This window comes from Ascidia mentula, chromosome 3 (assembly GCF_947561715.1).
Source record: "Ascidia mentula chromosome 3, kaAscMent1.1, whole genome shotgun sequence".
Taxonomy (NCBI): domain Eukaryota; kingdom Metazoa; phylum Chordata; class Ascidiacea; order Phlebobranchia; family Ascidiidae; genus Ascidia; species Ascidia mentula.
The window spans coordinates 22912022-22932236 of NC_138568.1; the positions used below are offsets into that span (position 1 = coordinate 22912022).

Consider the following 20215-nt stretch of genomic DNA (forward strand, 5'->3'; position numbering starts at 1 on the left):
CTCTGCTTGCACTGATTCCTTACACATATATTTTGTATAGAACCCCTTCTTATAACTTCTGAATCCCTTCATTATCGCAGTGTTAACACACAGCAGTGTATGTACGTTAACAATTGCAATTGAGCAATTATGTTTGGTCCGGCGGTATAAAGTCGTCTGAAGGTATTTTTCTTGACTAATAAAAACCGGCAGTCTTGTAATACTTACTGGGAAGACAGGTTGTGAGAATGTCCCGTGATAAACGTGGTTTATGACCAGTAGTTTCCATAATAAGAGAATTAATTAAAGATTCCATTGAAACCCCGCAGCACGTGGTTGCAGGGAACCCATGACTTTAGTTGTTCGGAATTTTGCCAGACATGGCAGTGGATTGTGCGTGTGCAAAGAGGAAGCTTTTAAAAAGCAATCGAGCAGTGCTTGAAATGCCATTTAACTTTGGTTCCTCATTCGTATTAATATACTGTGTAGGAGTGGTTTGTGTGTGACTTGTAGGATGTGTTTGCTTCTACAATTAGTTACGAACAAGCGCTGGATACGAGCAAACGAGTATTAAGTTCATTTATTTGGAGTTGTTTGTAACAAAACCCGTTGAAAACAATATGAGGATGTTTATGGAAAGCAAACAAGATACGGCGCGAATTCACGGAGCTATAAATATCATGTTGTTGTCTCCAGTCTCGCCTCTCGCTCAGTCGCAGAGAAAGAAAACATGGAGTTGGAAGGAAATCTACCGGGGAAATTCCAGTTTATTGCGAGATGAATTGTCGGCTCAGAGGAAAGAAACCAAACAGAATTTTGCAGGCAGTCGCTGTTGGCAACAACCAGCAAGGCGGAGGGGCTAAGGTTAGGTTGTGCGATGACTCGTTTAGTTAAGGCCAGTATATGCCTCGCGCAGTCCTAACGGAGTCACAATCACGATTCTTAGAGACTGTCCAGTATTATAGAATTGTACAGGTATTTTTGAAATCACATTCACTGAGGTGGTGATTTTGTATCCCAGCTTTAGTGTTTAGAGTCAAAAACATGGCGTAACAACATAGAGATTACATACGATCTGCTAATATATGGGTTCGCATCAGACGAAAGAAGATTTCGCAACTTGTTTTGGAAGTTCAGTGGATCCGCTCTCTCCCAATGTAAGCACATAGATAAGTGTGGAATACAAAGTGCGTTCCTTTCCTATGCAGTATGTTAAATTTTAAACCCGAATTATAATAAGTTCATTGCATTAGGTTTTCATGCTTTGCAAATACTCTAGTTGTCATAATTTCCTTATCTGAAGGCAACTTTTGGCATCCAGGCATCTAACGTTTACCTCGGTGAGGTTCATCAGCATATCTACACCTCAACCCAACAGCGACGACAAAACCATGAGGAGTTGGGTAAGCACGAAAACCTTTACTAAAACTTAATTATTCAACAATAATAATGTGTTGTTTAATTTATCGTAATTTCAACTGTTGACTTCCCCCTGCACTATTTTGATTCATTTGACATTTTTGCTCAGAATTCAAGTTTAGAAAAGAGTTGAGATCAAAACTTGAAGAGATTCTCGGCTCGCAAGAAGGTCAGCCGGTTCCACTTGAAGTTGTTCACGAAACCCAGCCAAGTTTGGAGGAATTCGGTGGGTTTGGAAACTACCAGTCGCAAATCGGGCAACACAGCACAAGCCTCGCTTTGGGACAAATATTTGCTTCAGCAAAGGAAAGCGCGGCTCTCGAGGCCGACACTTATTCCATTACTGCCGAAGCGAGAGCCAACTTTATTCGTTGTCATGGCAACTGCGTCGGCGTGGTCGGAATCGCCGGGATTGGAAAGACAACATTCGCCAAGCAATTCATAAAACATGCGGGCGAGAAGGATGAGGACGGATTGAGATTTTTTATTTCTTTGCGAGATTTCGACTTTGACAAAGAAATCAATTTACTCCAATTCCTCCTGAAATCGACTCTGAACATCTGGGATCACAAGCCAGGGGAAGATGCGATCCTCATCAACACAATCGCATCCGCATCTTGTGTCCACGTCGTCATGGACGGATTGGATGAAGCAAAAATGCGTTCTATCGCACAACTCGGTCACGTGATGTCTCTTCACGAACGCGCGAAGCCGGGGATCTTGTTGAAGAATCTTTTGGCGGGAAGATTGCTACCGAATGCGAAGAAAATGATCGTGTCCCGTCCCGGAGCTTACCAGAAAATCCACCCGGAATACAAACCCCGTTTCACCGCCAAAGTCGTCGGGTTGACCGAGGATTCCCAACAACTCCTCTACATCAGGGTGTGTCGGGACATCCAAAGCGCCTACAAGCTTCAAACTCGACTCCTCGCAAACCCTGCAGCCAAGTCTATGTGCTTCATCCCCATGTTCTGCAAGCTCGTCACTTCCTATGCTCTGCAACATGAGACCGGCACTGACGTCCTCTCTATAACTGACGTATTCAGCTCGTTCGTTCTCGACGTTCTAAAATCGAAGCATTTCTACGGAGAGGTGGAAGATGTTATCAAGCTTTCCCATCTCGCTTATGAAGGAATGGCGCGGGATCGTTTCATGTTCGAGTTCAGCGATTTAAACGAATGCGGGATCGAGGTTGAATGTTTGGAAACTTTCATCAACACTCAGATATCGATGAGTGAAAGTCAAGTTCGAGTTCTCGACGGGGAGAAAAGATTCTACTTCTCCCATCTCACGTGGCAGGTATTGAGAAAAACACCAACGGTTGATTCGAAATCTCATATGGTTTGCTGGGTTTGTGTGATTTCAAGAGGTGTTTGAGAGAAGCCAACTCACAAAACTTGCCTTTATTTTCAGGCTTTTACATGACTTATTCACATAATGCTCGTTATTTCCAAAGAAAAATTCAACACTGAAGTTCAAGGACAACTTTTCAAACCTTTTTATCACAGGAATACTTTGCCGCCCTCTACATGATGTTCGTCATGAGAATGGAGGACTGGAGGACACAGATCAAGGAGTCGGTTGCCAGTAGCGACAGATGGGAGATGGTCCTCCGCTTCCTCTTCGGCTTCCTCAGCGCCAACGCGGAGCGGAAACTCCACAAAATCTTCCCTCTCTCCTCCAAGAGTGACTTGACCTCGAAAAAGTTTGACCTCGTTGACCTCTGCACTCACCTTGCCCAGGAGTATGACGTCACGGCGATCAGGGACTTTCCTTTTGACCTCAGCGAGCCATACAGCCTCGAGTACATGGCCGCGATGGCTAAGTTTAGGCACAGACCCGTAGACACCGCGCTTCCTAAGTTGTGCCATTTCTGTCACGAGTCAAAAAGCGAAAACGTCATCAAGTCTGTTCGAGAATTACTCCCGCGAACTTTGCTACTCTCGCGTCGACTCCTCCCCAGTGACGTTGCAAGCTATTGTCACGTGATGACGGCATGTTCGCAACCAATCACTTTCAACGTTGGTATTTACTCGGAGCCTGCTGTGTTTGGCGGGAAGGGATTGAGCATGTTTCTAAAAGCTGTGGTTGATTCTCCACACACGGTAATCCCCTCATTTATTCTTTCTTGTGTGTACAACAAATTAATTTCCACGGCAGTAGAAAGTGTGACGTCAACTTTCCATGACGAAGTAATTGCGCTGCAAAAGTTGGCATGTCCAAGAGTCCTAGTGATTAATCAATTATTGTTCACAGATCAACAAGTTCCACGTTTGTGACGTCATACTCACTGACTACGAGGTGTTTCTTCTATCACAATGTCTTCCGGACATGAAGGAGTTGACCTTGAGAAACTGCAACCTCACTCCTCATCAATTTGAAATCCTCTTTAAAGATTTTGGAAGACGAAACAGTCCTGTTAGTATTACAATTGTTACATTAACAAATTAAAATTGTCTAAAACTATGAAAAATCGCCTGTAAACCTTTTAAACAACTTTTTGATGGTGAGCTGTAGACAGAGACACAGTAGGAAATCTCCCCAAAACCAAACAAATTATCACAAGTTTCGATCAATAACTTTTCCTTTATTTACAGATGACCATTCTCGATTTAAGTGAAAACAGATCTCTGACAACAACTGACTGGGAAGTTTTGTTCAACAACCTCCAATCAGTCGAGAGGCTGACGTTGGTCGATTGCAGACTGACAGAAGAAACTTTCCGTCGAGCTTCGGGAAGAATCGCAGCTCTTCCGAACCCGGTGAGTATTTTGTTGGCCATCTGTTAGGGATTTGTGATAGAACGAATTGTTTGGGTTGGACGTCGTCAATTCGTACTGAGTGTCTTTTACTATAAAGTAAATATTGATTCCATGACGTAGATCTTATTGCCAGCTACGATCCAGTAACACCAAGATATAAAATCATATCGATTGTGTTTCATTACCTTGGCAAGTGTGAATGTTAATTTATATAACTTTACATAATCGACCAAAAAACCTTAAGTCGTTTGATTGTTTCCGTGGCAAACATCTTGCGCTTATTTTTTGTTGTATAGCTTTGTGTTTATTCACACCTGATGAAGCGAGAGGTAATCGCGAAAGCTAGTGTACATTTTTCAATACAAACTTCTAAAAGAGTTCCACACAAAGAGAATCAAGTTTGTGGCAAACATTATTCAGAAACGAATAAGTTGGGACGCCTTGTTAACACGACGCGACATAAAACGGATTTAGGAATGGTCAAAGTACATTCACCATCCCTGGTGCATTGTAAACCCAGTAACCATTTAATCTGTGACCGCATTCGGTTCGCTGAACTTCCGCCTTGTTACCAGATCACGTGGCTAGATGTGAGCGAGAATCTGATTGAGAGGAACTCCATCCTTCACTTGTGCTCCTGCGTCTTCAACCTCCGCCAACTTCACTTGTGTGGTTGTGGAATCACCGGAGACATCATTGCTCCTCTCTGTGATGCGGTAGCTGGACTGGAGGAAGATGTAAGTCTCAATCCAAACTATCAGCTGATAAAATTACCACTGCGTCATTTAGCTTGCGAACAACTTTTAAAGTGTGCGTCATCGCCGTATATTTGGATAGAATCATCATTTATAGATCAGGCGGTTGCTGCACGTAATTTCCGTACATTGGGGAAACTCTATTGTTTTGAAGTCCAAAGGTTGGACCCGAAATATTATTCACTCATGCCCTACGGAAACGAGTAGCTTTAATTAGAATGCATAGACAAAAGGTTCCATCGAAACTCAATCTTCTTCTTTATTACGTTGCTGTTGCTGCCAGCCATAATCTATTTTAATTTCTGTCCTTCTGGCACAATTAAACGTTACTTTTTTTGTCCGACTCACCTACTTGGCTTCATCAGCGAAACATCGGTCAATTTTCTCCATTTAACGATAAAAGTAGAAAACATAATTTGCTGTCTGAGCTGCTGTTGCCAGCAGGTATATTGTAATTCCAAAACTATCTGACCTTCTGCTATAATTAAACGTGGGCCATCTGATAAAACCTTATTGGCCAGACTCATTATTGTACATTGTGGTTTGCAGATGGAATTGCTTTCATTGAACGGAAACTCACTGGGATTTTCTGGGATGGAAAAACTTTCTCGCTCCGTTCACAAACTTAACCGTTTATTGGTTGGGCAGTGTGAGGTTCCTGACACGGGTTTGGAAATCCTCTCAGCTTCCATCGCAACGCGACAAGCTCCTGTAAGTTTATACCATGGAAGTAGTTGGTTGGTAGATACATGTAAGGTAAACATGTACAAAGATAAGAAAAAGGCAAAGCGATGTTTTAGTTTGTTGAACCTTGCGCTGGTTGAGCATGTAAACTTGACTTCATGATAACGATTCGATTCCAGCTTGTATAGATTAGTTTTAAATGTACATATTTACATGCAAATGTGCGGGGTGTCGACTCATAGCGGAAGGCCACAAATTCTTATGTCATCAAATTCCGAGGTGCCTCTCGCTCTGTAAATATTATTCCTTCGTTATCATTTAACTGTTTCGTCATCAGTAAATTTGATGTTTGTGCGAAACCTCCTCGTGTTTTTTACTTCCCGGATATTGCAGGCTTAATTGAAATTTTATAACGATAAGAAAAGTTAGTTGAAAGTTTTAAAAAAACAACAAGAATCATTTCAACCCATAAACCTAACATAACGTCAAACTTAATTAACTCCAGCACATAACAATCACCAAGGAATAAAGTAAACACGTTTTACCGGAACGTTTCTTTTCCAGTTTCCACCGCGTGAAACTGACAATGCGTTAACCCACATTTAACAGACTTGTATATTGCAATATAACACGATCGGTCCATTGAAAGATGAGATGATGATGTTCGATTTTAAATTACGCGGACAATTGAATTCCCATATCAAAAAATCCGAACCGTACCCTAAATCATCAGTTTGAATAAACACAGAAACTTACGATGGATGTAAGGCAAAATTAATACTTCTGTGGTACTTAAAGATCGTCTGCGACTGTGAGTGTTTGTAATCATCTGGAAACATTGTTTGAAGCCAAGAAATCACCGCCTGCCAATCCATTAAAAAAATAAGAGACACAGACTGTTTGCTCCGAGCCAACAAACCACCTTCCTCCCCATCACATTCTGGCATCACTGACCAAATACTTACGTCATAACGTGGTTACGAAAATCAATAATTCTGTTACGACGAGGTTACAGCGATCTGTTTACGAGCTGAGCGACGAGGTGGGGTCACAGTAATGTCAGATAAATTCTCTTAAAACGTCTTTTTACAACGAAACGACCCTCGTGTTTGATGGGATGGGGTTTGGTTGCTACCGTTACACCTATAAGCATCTAACAGAAAAATATTGGCGAGATATTGTAACGAATTCAGATAAGATTCTTGTGATAAAAACAAATCGCTGCCATATAATATTTCAAATTATTGTCAACATTTTTTAACGAAAGAAAAATTTCATTATTTTCTTTTGTTTTAATTTTCGAAATATTTACGAGTGTTTTCTTCTCAGATGACTCTCCTTAATGTTAGCGCCAACCCTTTCAGTGGACTTGGAATCCAATATCTTGCTAGATCCGTTCATCTCGTCCAAGATTTGTGGATACGGAAGTGTGATGTGACTGGACGAGATCTGGCGCCACTGACGGCCGCTATTGCAGCACGAGAACAACCGGTAGGTGATGCCATGGAGACATTTATACTCCGACATACGGCAATAGGCTGGGCTTCCATCGTTTAAAAAACTAAGGAATTAGGTACATGATATCGCCGGATCAAATCCCACTGTATCCATTCGTAAATGCTGCAATATTACGTTACAACAGATGAACAGACGTGTGTGAAATGTATATCTTGGATGCTCGTTCATTAAAAATTGCCTTCTTTATGCTTTCAGATGAATTGGCTCCGATTTTCAGGAATTGATATCGGGCAGGATGGAATCGATAATTTATCGCGATGTATCGCAAATATCAAACGTATATCGTTGTGTAATTGCTTTGTCCGCCCCCACGATATTCTCAGCCTGTTTCTTGCCATCGAACAACTTGACTTTCCGGTAAGTTCAATAACTCTTGTCAAGGTCATCGGATATCGGATGAGACCAGGAGAAATGTTCCCGGTATAATTTACGTCAAAACAGTAAAACTTTTCAACTAAAATTTGTTGTCATGTGGCACAGGTTTTGTCACAAACTTCTTTCAATTGCAATGCCATCATTTTTAATTGAAGAAATCGTAACTAGAAATCATCACGGTTTTCTCTCAATCAGCAAAGTCTCTATGGCAACCGAATATTTAACGAAAGAAATCAATTTAGATTTTGTAACATTCTATTTCCAGATGGAGTTTCTCAACATAAGCGACAACCCGATATCAGACAAGGGAGGTAAAAGTTTACTCTGTTGCCTCCACAACATCAACTATTTGTGGATGCACGACTGCGGGTTTTCATCGGCAGGCGTCGCTCTCGTGCAGGAAGCAGCAGAAAATCTTGTACGGATTTTTTATGACGTTGTTGTGCTCAACAGCTTAGGTTTCTGTGCAAAACATGGAAAAGACGATTTGCAAAGTTTTGTTTCTAAAAACTTTTTGACTCAGTTTAACCTTTGAAAAAACCACGAATATTTCATGACGTATTTTCACTAGATGGAGCTAAAGGTACAGTTGAAAAGGGATTTATTGTTGATCATATTTCTCTTTTAGAATGTGAAGGTCTACGGTCTTGGAACCCAGTAGAGGAATTAACCAAGCAGACACACGTGGTCGTTGAACTCGTTCATCAAATCTTGCCGATTATATTTCCCACTAACTTGGATCTTTCGGCTCAAAATGCACAAAGTCGCGATTTTTTTAGCTTGACTCACACCAAAATCCGATCACAAACAAATGGCGTTTGCTCAGAACTAAAAAGATTTTATTCAAAATTTGTTTGGTTTATTATCCTGAGGAAAATTGTGCGACGTCGTTTCAATGCATATTCATTGCCTGGCTTGTTATCTCGTGTTGCTGTCATTATTTATGTTGACTTTATCTCCGTCTTCTGTTGTTTTTTAATAAAAGAGCGTCACATTTTCCCTCTACATTCCTGTGTGTTTTAATCAAAAGTTGTTGCCACGGAAGTTATCACTGCCATCTTGTCACTGTTTTAACCTAACAGGTCTCATCAGTGCAGTTTTGGCGACTTATTAACAATTGGTTGACTTTCGTGTATGTGGCGATTTCTCCTTTTAACTCCGCTAGAACGAGGCTTAGAGGAAGTTGTTTCAGTCGAGTATCAAAATCTCCGTCTACTTTTACTGGGTTGTACGAAATGCAAGGAGAATCATACCAGAATCATAAACCTGACCACCTCATAACACGAAGTCCAGGCCAGACATTATAAGACAAGAGTTATTTTTGCACAAATTTTTACTTCTACATAAAATCACCAAAAACACGAAGTTTAAAGGACACCTCAATAATCGACGAATAGCAAAAGTAAAAACGAAGAGATGAAAATATTTGAACTCTCAAGAGGGCAATAAAAGGCGCTACCTCTAGAAAACCAGACGAACTTTTGTATAAAATCTTTCAACAACGTTCGCCTGCAAACATTGCAACTTATGCTGATGATTTGAACTTTAATTGAACTCATGACACATAATTTTGTGCTGCGAGTGTTTTAAAATTGTGTTTAAAACTTTGGAAAACGATAAAAAACAAAGAAATCACACAACTGGAACTATTTTTTTGAATAGCATCGTGGGTTTTTAACCGGCATACGGAAACTGTTTCAGGAATGATTAAATTTCCGCTCTGGTTTGAGCTTGAAGCTGTGTCTTCATCTTGGCGGGATGCACTGGTTAGCGTTGCCCGGCAACTAATTTGACCTCGACCAAAGTCGTGGCGGAAGCGTAAGTCCAATCAAAATCAAGCAAATTGTCACGTGGACATAAGACTCTCGCGCCTCTCGAGCTCCCTCTTGAGGAAGTCGGGTCGGAAAACGTACTGCAGCTTGCGGCGCATTTTGTTCAGCACGATTTCCTTCTTGATGTAAATGCGCAAGGCACGGGACATCTTCTGGTAGGTCATCGGGCATCGGTTGTGCTTCGCCACCCCCCACAACTTCGCGAACTCTTCTTTGTTCTGCGAGTTGAACTGGAGGAGAGAAAAAATAACAAACTATTGTAAAATGGAGTGACGTCATGCCTTATGTATCTTAAATATATTGATTTGCTCCACTGACGTAATGCATTGCGACATAGTTGACTGGTGGACATATACTGCATGAAATTATTGTTTGTGAGGTTTGAAAAGGTTTCGTTTAAGAATCCCGCATATTTATACAGGAACAAGACTTGCGGCTAATCACGGGTACAAATATAACCATGAGTAACCCAGTGTGACTTTGTTGAAAGGTCGGCGAACGCACTTACGGAAGGATTACGCCACGTGCGCGCCCGTGGGCATATTACGTGAACATATCGAAACCGGCCCGCGTGTGGATCGAAACTAGCTCGAATGAGAAGGAAACCAAGCGTGTTCGTTTCATTCCAACCGATTCCATCATCCCACAAAAACATGGCGTGCGCGATGGAATTCCAGGTGGTACGCGAGCACCTCTCCGTAATTAACGGATATAATTTGAAAAATGATAAGTGATCTCAAAATGTTTGTTACTACATCTCCTAGGTTACTTTGTAACACTCAACTAGGTGGTACGCGTCGGAATTGTTTTACCTCCAAGTTGTACGCAACCACAAAAAGGTTGGGGATCCCATACGAAATGCTCTCTTGTGAATGTTCTGTTGAGCCAAGCTAAAGTTACTCAGTCACGAGGCATTCTCAGAACACTCAGAATTTCTGCCCGGACAACACCCGGTAAAACTATTGGGGGAAAACCCTGGTAGGCGGTAGAGTTGCGACATTTCCTCATGAACAGCGAAGAGAACGAAAGAGAAATGCGGAGAAATGAGGGAGTAAGAACGAATCTCCCACTCTCGTATCTTTTTTGGTCTCGCTTCGTCTGCCTTCTCTTAATTCTCTTTCAAGCAACCGCGAGCCACGTGGAGAGCGCGAGTGTCACGTGAGTAAATACCCGGCGTCGAAAGTTTAGTTTTGCCCTGATTACGCGTAGGCGAACGGGAGGCTTCAAGTTTTGACCGAGGTGCTTTTTCTCTCGCCGATTTCGTTGATTCCAGACCATGTTATGTGTGGGCGTGTAGATTATCCCGGTCCCACCATTATCCCACCAAACCCACGCAGTTTGATTAACGCTAGCTGACATACACACAGTCATTAAAAACTGTTTGCTAAATTAAACGAATGCATAATCTCTGCTAAGTTCTCAAAAGATGTAACGCCTCAAGGATCTGGACGTGCACATTGTTGGTGCACTTGGGTGCACTATTTGTCACATAAGCCAATCTAAGATTTGTTAATCACATGTAAATGCTCACAACTATTTAAAGAACAAAGCTTGTGAACAATTTACTGCAGACACCAACTTTGATTCTCACCTCAAAGACTCCATTCCTGCGGTCAATCCATCTGATCATATGGGAAAACTTGTCGGGTTTTTCGAGCGCTTCCACGAGAAACTGGGACAATATCGGGAGTTTCCTGGAAGAATCCTGGCGAGAACGATCCGTGAACTCCTCATCTGAAAGTAAAAGTTTGACATCTGACGATGGCGTTACACGAGTGGAAGTCGGTGTTTCAGTTAATAGTTAACCAGGAGCGGGCGCACTCCAGGTAAAGTTTAAAAACCCTCATCAACATAACAAAGACAACAACTCGGTGAAGTGAAAGCGACCTGGGTGATTGTTATCCAAGCGCGTACCTGATGTCTCGTGTTTCACGACTGTGTGGTCGTAATTATGCTGGGTTTGAATTGCTGCTGGTCCCAAACACGCGTTGCTCTGGATCTGCTGCTGATTGCAACTAGGAAGATTCGAAACTTCCAGAAGTGAATCAATCCCCGGAAGAGGTTCGCTTGTATCCATGATGCGGAAGTCTTCATTTGTGAAATATCCTTCCTGGATTGTCTCGAACTCGTCCTCGGAAACCTCGATGTCGTTGTAGCCGTATTCATCCGCCTGGCGGAGTTGTAGGTTTGAGTGCCAGTTGCTTGGGGAGGAGATAATGCTGTCGTGGATCTGGGCCTGGTTAAGTTCGGTGAGGATCTGACTGGTGGCGATCTCGGAGGATCTTCTCCCCGCCATCGTGGCTGTTGCAGTCGGCGTTGCCACGTTACCGGTGGAGAGGACCACGTCGTTTCCGGAGATGAAGATGCCGGAATCGTGTTCCGAGTCATCTGAGATCGTGGAGCACCAGCTATCGTCCTGTTGGAACCAAGTGCTCTCTCCTCCTGAAGAGTAAGACGTGGATGGGAAGTAGTTTTCCGACTGAAGTTGTTCTTCGTACGAACCCGGATTGAGAAAGTTTTCGTTGGAAGAGCAGAGCATTGTCATGTTTGCTTGTGAATGTATTTAAAATCTGAAGTAAATCAAAAAAGCTTTACAATTTAAACATCAACCGATATTGGATCGGAACGGCCAACAAAAAGCACCAGGAACTTAAATATAATCATCCAAGCCAAGTAACCACATTACTGTTGCTTTTAGGTATAGAATAATTACAATTCTCTCCCTCTATAGGCGAACATTGCGGTTTATTGCTTCTCCTATCATCTGCAGCTATATAAATAACTCACTCAGTTAAGTAATTTTTGACGTTGATAGTCATAAAGATTAATTGTTGCATTAAGTTTGATATAAAACTCCCGTGCTAACGACCGATCGCTCAAACTCAACAACGCGACTGTGGGTAAACACAACTTAAAGGCGGGTGATTTGCGTGCAATATAAACTATTTGCACACATTCTTCCACTTCACGCGAACTGCCCTAAACCTGACCCGGTATGGGTTTATTCAGGTGGTCATAAACCACCACATTACAATTCTACGGTCAATACAACTAACAATCTACTGTGCCCAAGTCTTACAAACAATAAGCTTTTTGGAATGTTGGTTGTACATTTTGATGGTTGACAGCGGCTAATTGCATAACATCACTGGAGCATATTCGTGAATTAACGCTTACACATAATATGACATGTTCGCTTTTAAACAGCAGCCCGCACACCTGAAACGTTGGCCACAATGCTGTGGAAGTTACGTAGGCGATTGGTTTTGCACAGGGTTATACGCGTATGCGTCATTAGTAGCAGAAATTCAAAGCCTTCCGTGTAACCTTCCGTGCCAGACGTTTAAGCTTACACAATCATTCAAGCGATGACTTGACTCCAATGTCGTTTATGTGTTCTGGGGCTCGTTGTCCGACTTCAGTTATGACGATGTTGTGCTTACGTGACAAGTTAGCCTTCATGACGAAGAGCCAAGTTAACTGCTGCTTTATTGCCTCCGCATTGTTACCTCACAAACGCGATGAAAACAAACGGACGAAGGTCGCGTTACACAAAAGGCAAGTATGTCGTCACAATAGATTTAGCTTTCCCAGCTACTTGCTGTTGCGCAGTTATCATTAGTTTTGTGCTTGCAAAATGCAAAGCTGCAAAGCATGCGCGAACCTGGGACGCTTTGCTGCATCTAACGTTCGCAACCTGCAAGCATTTGTTCTCCACCAAATTAGTATGTTATCTGACTCACAAGTAAATGTTAAAGTTTGTTCTGTGAATCATCCAAACTCTCTACCAAGTTTGTCAGCCCCTTTCTGCACGCTACAGCCACATATATAACCAATACCCGCCCACACAACAACTCCTGCTTGCCTTTTACTCCTGCTATTACGTCACACACAGTCGCGACAATTTCCAAGGGGAAAACCCTTGAGGTGGAACGGCGGTGGTGGTTCGCTCTCCGGGCATTTCCTTGCGATTTCCCCCTCACGCCGATCCCCCGCAAGTAAATTTTATACCGTGTCGGTCCGGAACAACATTTGTCAATCCCGTTGAACAAACCAACGATGCAGTCGTAAATATTTCGGAAAGCTTTAAATGCAAGATCAATTTACAGCAAACCACATCTTTTGCAAGTTGCAATAACACAGCGTTTGTTGGTTAGAGATTGGTGGATTCTGTGCGTGTATGTTAACAATTCAGCCAACAGCAATGATGTTTGCAACTCCGTTTGTATTTTGTGTAACTGTTCCACAGTAGACAATGGCAACGACGCGTGTAGCCCATTGTTTGATCGAACAGCGCTGTGTTCATGGCATGCGAGAGGCAGTCGCGAACCTGTGGCGCAATTCAAACAACATTTACATACAATTCCGAATCACGGGACCAGGTCAAAACGAGAGAAATGAGAGAAGAAATGTTCTCTCGTTTGTGCCGCGAGCACCGTCCGGTTGCTTGCTTGTATCTGTTTCGCCGAAAATTTTCCACCTGAGAAAAAGCACCAAGTGCGATTTTACCGGGGAAGGAATTGTAGGGGGAGACAAGTTAGATCATTGATCTATTCCCAGATCGCCTGCGGTTGGCCAGATGTTCCCATTATGAACGTTGCAACACGGCCTGCATTTAAACCTGGTTCGGGTATATGCGATCTTTCTAAGGGGTTTGAAACCTCAGAAAGATTGGGTGAAGTTTTTCCACCTTCAGTTATTTTCTCATTAGTAGCATTGTCTCAACCATGTGAAAATATCTCCATATGTGGAGGACTGCATGCGGTTTTTAAAGTTTCTGTAACTCAGCAACTGAGAATTGCTTTGTTGCATTTTCCTTTGCATTCTTTGCAACTTGGCGAGTGTCGTCGCACAGAAGACATTGTTACGTAGTCGAATTGGAACTTGTAATAACTTGCAACACCCTCCGTATCATTGCAACCAGACAAGGGGCAAAGTTTGAAAGGAACTCATTAGCCTTATAGCGTCCATTCAATGTCAACTGGCGTGACCGAGGTTCACTATGAAGGTTATTTTAAATTGCAGTAATACTGCTGTTTTGGAGCCGGGGTTTTACGGTAAATTATAAAAGACCAAACCCAAGCATTACGTAATGGGGGGTTGCGACTTTGTTTAACGGTCAACCGCTCAAGCGTGACGACTCAAGTTTTAATACCAAATATGGACTTTGCCACCACCCCCGACGACCGGATGATGTTTGGATAATTCTCTCGTCTCAGATAATCAAAGCTGGCAGTAAAAGGTTTGTGTACAGGGGGGCGTGTCGCGCGAGAAGTGAAGTTCTCCTGTCAGTGGAGATATAAGGGACTGAATAGGTTGGGTTTATTAGCCAGCAACCGACAAAAACCCCCTCCGTTCGACCAAATTGTTTGTTTAAAGCTTCAATACTGGTGAATATGACTTAACTGACAATAACACACGGAAGCATCCGTTGAGGCGAATTAAGTAGTAGGATGTCAATATGAGTGTGGAAGCGATTAACTCGTTTGTAAAACTTTAACGCACGACAAACCCCGTGAAGTTCAAGCTCAAAAACAAATAAGTGGCATTTTTATTGAGTAAGCACCAAAAAGTTCGCATCGTTATGTGTAAACATTGTGATGTATCAGTTTGTTGGAGATCAACGTTGTTTTACATTAGTTTTCCTCTTATGGAAGAATTTAGAGCGGTTTTAACCAATTATACATGATCCAATATAACAAACACAGGTTTTGAAAGTTTTTTTGAAAGCCGCGTTGTGTTGAATATACGATGTTCCAATCGTCAAAACAAAGATGTTTGAATTACTGAACTTTAGATAAGTTTGTTTGCATGACGGAAGTCTTAACATTAGATTCAAGATTGTTGACGAATGCAACCTCCGAAAACTTAAACCCAAAACAGCATCACGACTAAAACTACATTCACTGTCACCTTGTTCACATGGCAACAAGTTACATAGACAAGAAACCAACGTTACCGATGGTGGGACCTGGATTCGACGAGGCGAGAGTTCGGTTCCTACTTTGCATGTTAGATATGCTTACGCTGCTCTTGCTCAGGTTATAAACCGCAAAACCCGACTGTATTGACTTTTATTGCCTCCGCACGAACCCGCACAGTATCACCGCTTGCAACCAACTGTCGACTTGCATTTGTACGAAGCACGTCGCAACTCGCAAGAATCCAACAAGCTCGGTTTAGTTCCCAACCATTTCCATGACAACACAGCTGTTTGGATCACAACTCTTTTATCCAACAAACGTTTAGAAGGATGACGTAATGCCGTCGACTCGACCACAAAACCGAATATGATACTTGGTGTTGGTTCCGTGCACGGGAAAGGTTTGTTTGGTCTCTTTCACCATGAGATCGGTTTACGTAAAGCTCGATACGATAGCTGTGACCGGCAAGCAAGGATATATGCAAAGTGGCGATCCTGACAATCAACCGATTGCAAGAAAACACGATATTCCTGATTTACGTCACGCCGATTACTATTTATCGGAATAAGATGTGAATGGGCATTCGGTCAAGATTATATATAGATTGTTGGTTTATTCCAAAACGAATTCCCGCCACTCAGCGCACGAACTGACCTGCTGTGTCGGATGTGACGTAGTCGCATATTTTGGTAGTAAAGCAAAACGTATTGAATTGTCGTCACTTCCGGCGTAAACTGATTGAACCGAAACTTGGGTAACCTTTTTGTTTTCCCAGTTTTATACAAGATGAGCGTTTCATCTTATCATAACTTTTGGCTCACTTGGTAATCGCAGTTTCACATGTTTTGTTGTAAATTTCGCTTCAAATTAACCAAAAACAGTCGGGTTCTTGCTTTTCAGGTTCTGTAGGAACTTAAATCATTTCAATTAAACCTTTGAAGCCACTTTAATCGATCATCTTTCGCCAGAGAAACAGTTTTCGCTCTCCCAAGAAAATTACGAGCTTAGATTAAATCGCCGTATTTAACAAAAGGTGTAGGTTGAATTTAGTAGTTGTGGCGAAAGTTTAAACTTACTGACCGTTCAGGTCCCGGGAAGTTGGAGGTTTGTAAGCAAGGGGGGTTTTTGCCGCAAGTTAAACTGAAAAACCTAAAGTTTAATTTGGGAAATTTTATAAATTTCTTTCTACCGGCGAAGTTAGATTGTTGGGGGCTGCTGTCGGCCGAGCTTGCAACTTTTTACTGAAGATCAAGGCGTGGTTTTGTTTTCCTAAGAATAACTACAACCTTCTTTAACTATTGGTGATGACGTAATGCCGTCGACTCGACCACAAAACCGAATATGATACTTGGTGTTGGTTCCGTGCATTGGAAAGGTTTGTTTGGTCTCTTTCACCATGAGATCGGTTTACGTAAAGCTCGATACGATAGCTGTGATGGGCGAGCAAGGATATGTGCAAAGTGGCGATCCTGACAGTCAAGCGAATGAACTTGATGACAAACCTTGTTTTGTTATCGCTCACATCAACCAAACCTCCCATCCCTAAGTGACCGAAGACAACAACAAGGATATCAGTTTAACCAATGACATTTAGGCATTCACGGACACGCCAAACCCTCAATTGTAAAGTGTACAAGGATGACATGAAGGCAGAGGTAACTCACGCTGGGAGTAATCATTTGTCTCAGCACCAACCTGACCATATGTTGCCACAATCAAATCAAGAACCAACAAAAAGTGCTTTAAACGCCAGCGCGGTGAATCACATGAACAGAACGCGTTTTTTTGATATCTGAAAGTTTATAACATGGGCGGAATAACTGTTAATTGTTCATCAAGCAAGATACAAACTTTAGTGTTGTCCATATTTCGGATGTGTTTGGAAAGTATTTGCCATGAATAAAATGTTAATTCATGAAGAAACTTTGGTCTACAAAAATAAACGTGTTAAAATCCCAACTTCCAACGAATCTAAACCATTCCATCAAGATTGATAATTTGATAAGGTTCAAAGCCTCCAGAGTAGAATTTAAACTCCATGATCAGTCATGCCATCCCATATGCCGGGTTAAACACATTGGAACCATAAATTCGAATATTCACGGCCAGTATCCAAGAATATATACTAGAGGATATACCCAACACTGGACATGGACAAATACATGGAGAATGAGGGCGACATTGAGATCAAACACAGACAAAATACAATGCAAATTTCCCTTAACTTTGTGTCGTTCATTTTAATCGCGAGACCTGGTGTTTGCTTGCATTCCAGCTGGGTTTAATATTTACAGAATAAACAGGACTGTGCCATGATAAAAACTGCAGAATCATTTCGGTTTGTATTTCAGTTTTAAGCACGTTTGCTTTTTGCGAAGATACAAATATGGGTTTGAAACAATTTAACCAAACTGGAGAAGTTTGTTAAACCTTGTTATTATTAATAGCTGAAGATTTTCCAATCACCAAACCACATCGTCACGAAAGGGGTCCTGAATTCGACAACTATTGTGTTGAGACGCTGTCTACTGATCGTAGTAATTAACATTCTTCTTCTTTGTTTTACTCAAACCCAAGGTTTTACATATTCGCCAGGTTCTTTTGTTCCCACGCAGCAACCAACCTATTGTGTGTACGCGTTTCGCTTCATCGGCTCCGTCACGCTTGGTCAAAGTGGGCTACTTTCGCGGTCGAATGACGTCACTTATTGTTATTTCCTGGACCGGAAAAGACAATTTCTACAATCCAGTAAATTTTCTATAGTTCTGTTAAAACGAATCAGGGAAATTCCCACATTTACATCATGTTTGATTGATAAATTTTCTTTATTTGTCCATTTGGAAAGTTAAATGAGGAGGGGGAGGGTTATAATCCATAAAATTTACCGATAAATCTCCACGGGATCCATCTACTCAAGCTGATTTAAAGTCTATTTCGTTGAGGAATCGTGGTTTAATTTAACGTTGGGAATAAAACACTATTTATTCCGCGGGGAAATGTTCCAAGCAGTAAAATATCAGCGTTTACTAGATTTTGGGCTACAACAAAATTCCTGCGAAACCAGAAACAGGAAAGATTCCCAACGCATTCAAATAATTTCCAAAACAATATTCGTGAACGCAACGCAGAAGTGTTTTATATTACCGCATGACAATGCCTTGGCTCCGATGCCAGCGAACCTTTTGATTTATAAACATGATACCACAACGTAAAACGAACCCCAGTGCATTAATCAAGCCCTGATAAGAACGAACCATCTTGTCTTGTGGTTAGTACAGGGGAGTTGAACAACAGAAATCATGCACTGGGCTTGAGACACAAGGTAAACAAGTTATCTTCAAACACGCCTTCCAGACGAGCAGGTCACGACCCAGTCTGCTGGTTGAACAACTTTTCACAACAGTCGGAGGCGAATAGGTCTGACCTATGTGAACGTATCTAAGTTTAAAAAAGCACGACAATATTTGTTACTTCCAACCCGGTAACCCATGCTACGCAACTTCCAGCAAAGATAATCCTTACTTAATCGTTCATTCCAAACCGTAGTTGTTAACCCTGTATACTCACTTGCATCTGTCGCAAGGTTTTTTGCAAAAATACAACAAAAATTTCCACACAGTTGGGAGCTTCTGGCCAAGATATCTAAGTTATTAGGAATGACGTTTCGCGGTTGCTTAGCACCGGACACCAAAACTCTTGGCAAGAAATGGAAGTGACGCAAACTTACCTACGAAAGCTGGTGCTCGATGACGTCATGCTCACACATGGTTGGCGTCACTTCAATTTCAACTTTATTTGAATTAAGTATTCCTATCTTCTGATGTCAGCAACAAGTTGCACGCAGCACCGTCAGAAACCCACAGTAATTTAGTAAACGTTTTGAAACCCGCGGTTGGGACGAAGAGTTACGAGGAGGTGGGTGTAGTTGTTGTGAACCAAGAGGAATTTGAATGCAAATCGTGGGGTAGAGTGGAAGGTATTCCAGTCGATCAGACATTGAAAGTTTCGGCTTGTTTGACCTCCCACGCTAAACTGACGGCCTACTGCGATAAAACAAACACCAGCAACCTTTCGATTTGCATCCAATATCGCGATATTTGCATCGAATTCGCTAGAAGAGGGAGGGAGTGTAACAAACCTCTGGATTGACAATGGTACATGAACTGGGATTGTGTGCAACTGTCTTGCTGTAAACCATGATAATGTTTAGTGGAAAACAATTACTGAAAATTTTGTAATATTTGCACATCGCAATTCACACCAAACATCACTAAGTCGGCTCATCAAAACGGTATAGCATCGCCTCCCACAACTTGATACAAGAGATCAAATTACCCGTGACGTCACCCGTGAAAGTGGATCCGGGTTTAAAAGATTCGAAACCGACACGACCCATGGGCCGTACATCTGCATTTTGCATTCCAACCTTTTGTGACTTGAGAAATTTGACCTTTTGACCTCATCTGAAGTCAACATCTGGTGAAACTGTCTGTGTTATTGCAGCTTCACGGTTCACCGACCACAGTGTTTCAAAATAATCCCCAACATTCGAAAGTTGCGACGTTGTTCTATTCCGCCTGCATTGTATGAAGTGTGTGTGTGTGGGGGGAGGTGGGGGGGGGCGATGCGCGGATGAATTTATTCGATATTATCATATGACTGAGACACATTATCTTGTTTTAATACAGATATGATTTCGATGAAATCCCGATTCTCAGATTGAGATGTTCTAATACACTTTAGCACGAGTTTGCTGCATTCAACGATTGCTGCACAGTTTTGTCACAATATTAAGAAAGGAATGATTGACATGTTATAAGTGGAGCACTCGGCGTATCAAAAACAACCTCCCGTTGCAAGTCAACTTTAGGAAAATATTCTCCTGTGTTTATTGATGGACTACTGACATTGCTTGAATGTATTTTCTAAGCCTTCCATATGAATTCATGGCATTACTCATGGCTGCA

General features: G+C 41.9%; 2 protein-coding genes across 2 annotated transcripts; one reads left to right on the forward strand and one right to left on the reverse strand.

Annotated features, from left to right (window-relative positions):
- Window positions 1–995: 995 nt before the first annotated feature.
- On the forward strand, window positions 996–8497 carry LOC145894634 (NACHT, LRR and PYD domains-containing protein 3-like). The gene is made up of 12 exons (XM_082983266.1): window positions 996–1136; window positions 1283–1382; window positions 1508–2697; window positions 2907–3503; window positions 3655–3816; window positions 3996–4160; window positions 4736–4897; window positions 5465–5626; window positions 6929–7090; window positions 7313–7474; window positions 7758–7910; window positions 8121–8497. The coding sequence occupies exons 1-12, from the start codon at window positions 1065–1067 to the stop codon at window positions 8151–8153; spliced, it is 3120 nt and encodes a 1039-aa protein (XP_082839392.1). The 5' UTR covers window positions 996–1064; the 3' UTR covers window positions 8154–8497.
- A 316-nt stretch (window positions 8498–8813) lies between these two features.
- Window positions 8814–19085, reverse strand: LOC145894383 (uncharacterized). The gene is made up of 4 exons (XM_082982952.1): window positions 18976–19085; window positions 11239–11894; window positions 10916–11058; window positions 8814–9554 (listed from the first exon to the last, which is right to left on the reverse strand). The coding sequence occupies exons 2-4, from the start codon at window positions 11867–11869 to the stop codon at window positions 9339–9341; spliced, it is 990 nt and encodes a 329-aa protein (XP_082839078.1). The 5' UTR covers window positions 11870–11894; window positions 18976–19085; the 3' UTR covers window positions 8814–9338.
- Window positions 19086–20215: the final 1130 nt, after the last annotated feature.

Excerpts from the sequence above, each read along its gene's own strand:
- LOC145894634 (XM_082983266.1), top strand. The coding sequence starts at position 1,065 with ATGGGTTCGCATCAGACGAAAGAAGATTTCGCAACTTGTTTTGGAAGT. Across the intron at positions 2,698-2,906 it reads TCTCCCATCTCACGTGGCAG|GAATACTTTGCCGCCCTCTA; the intron begins GTATTGAGAAAA and ends TTTTTATCACAG. Across the intron at positions 3,817-3,995 it reads TTGGAAGACGAAACAGTCCT|ATGACCATTCTCGATTTAAG; the intron begins GTTAGTATTACA and ends CTTTATTTACAG.
- LOC145894383 (XM_082982952.1), bottom strand. The coding sequence starts at position 11,869 with ATGACAATGCTCTGCTCTTCCAACGAAAACTTTCTCAATCCGGGTTCG. Across the intron at positions 11,059-11,238 it reads CGTGAAACACGAGACATCAG|ATGAGGAGTTCACGGATCGT; the intron begins GTACGCGCTTGG and ends TTTTACTTTCAG. Across the intron at positions 9,555-10,915 it reads GCAGGAATGGAGTCTTTGAG|TTCAACTCGCAGAACAAAGA; the intron begins GTGAGAATCAAA and ends TCTCTCCTCCAG.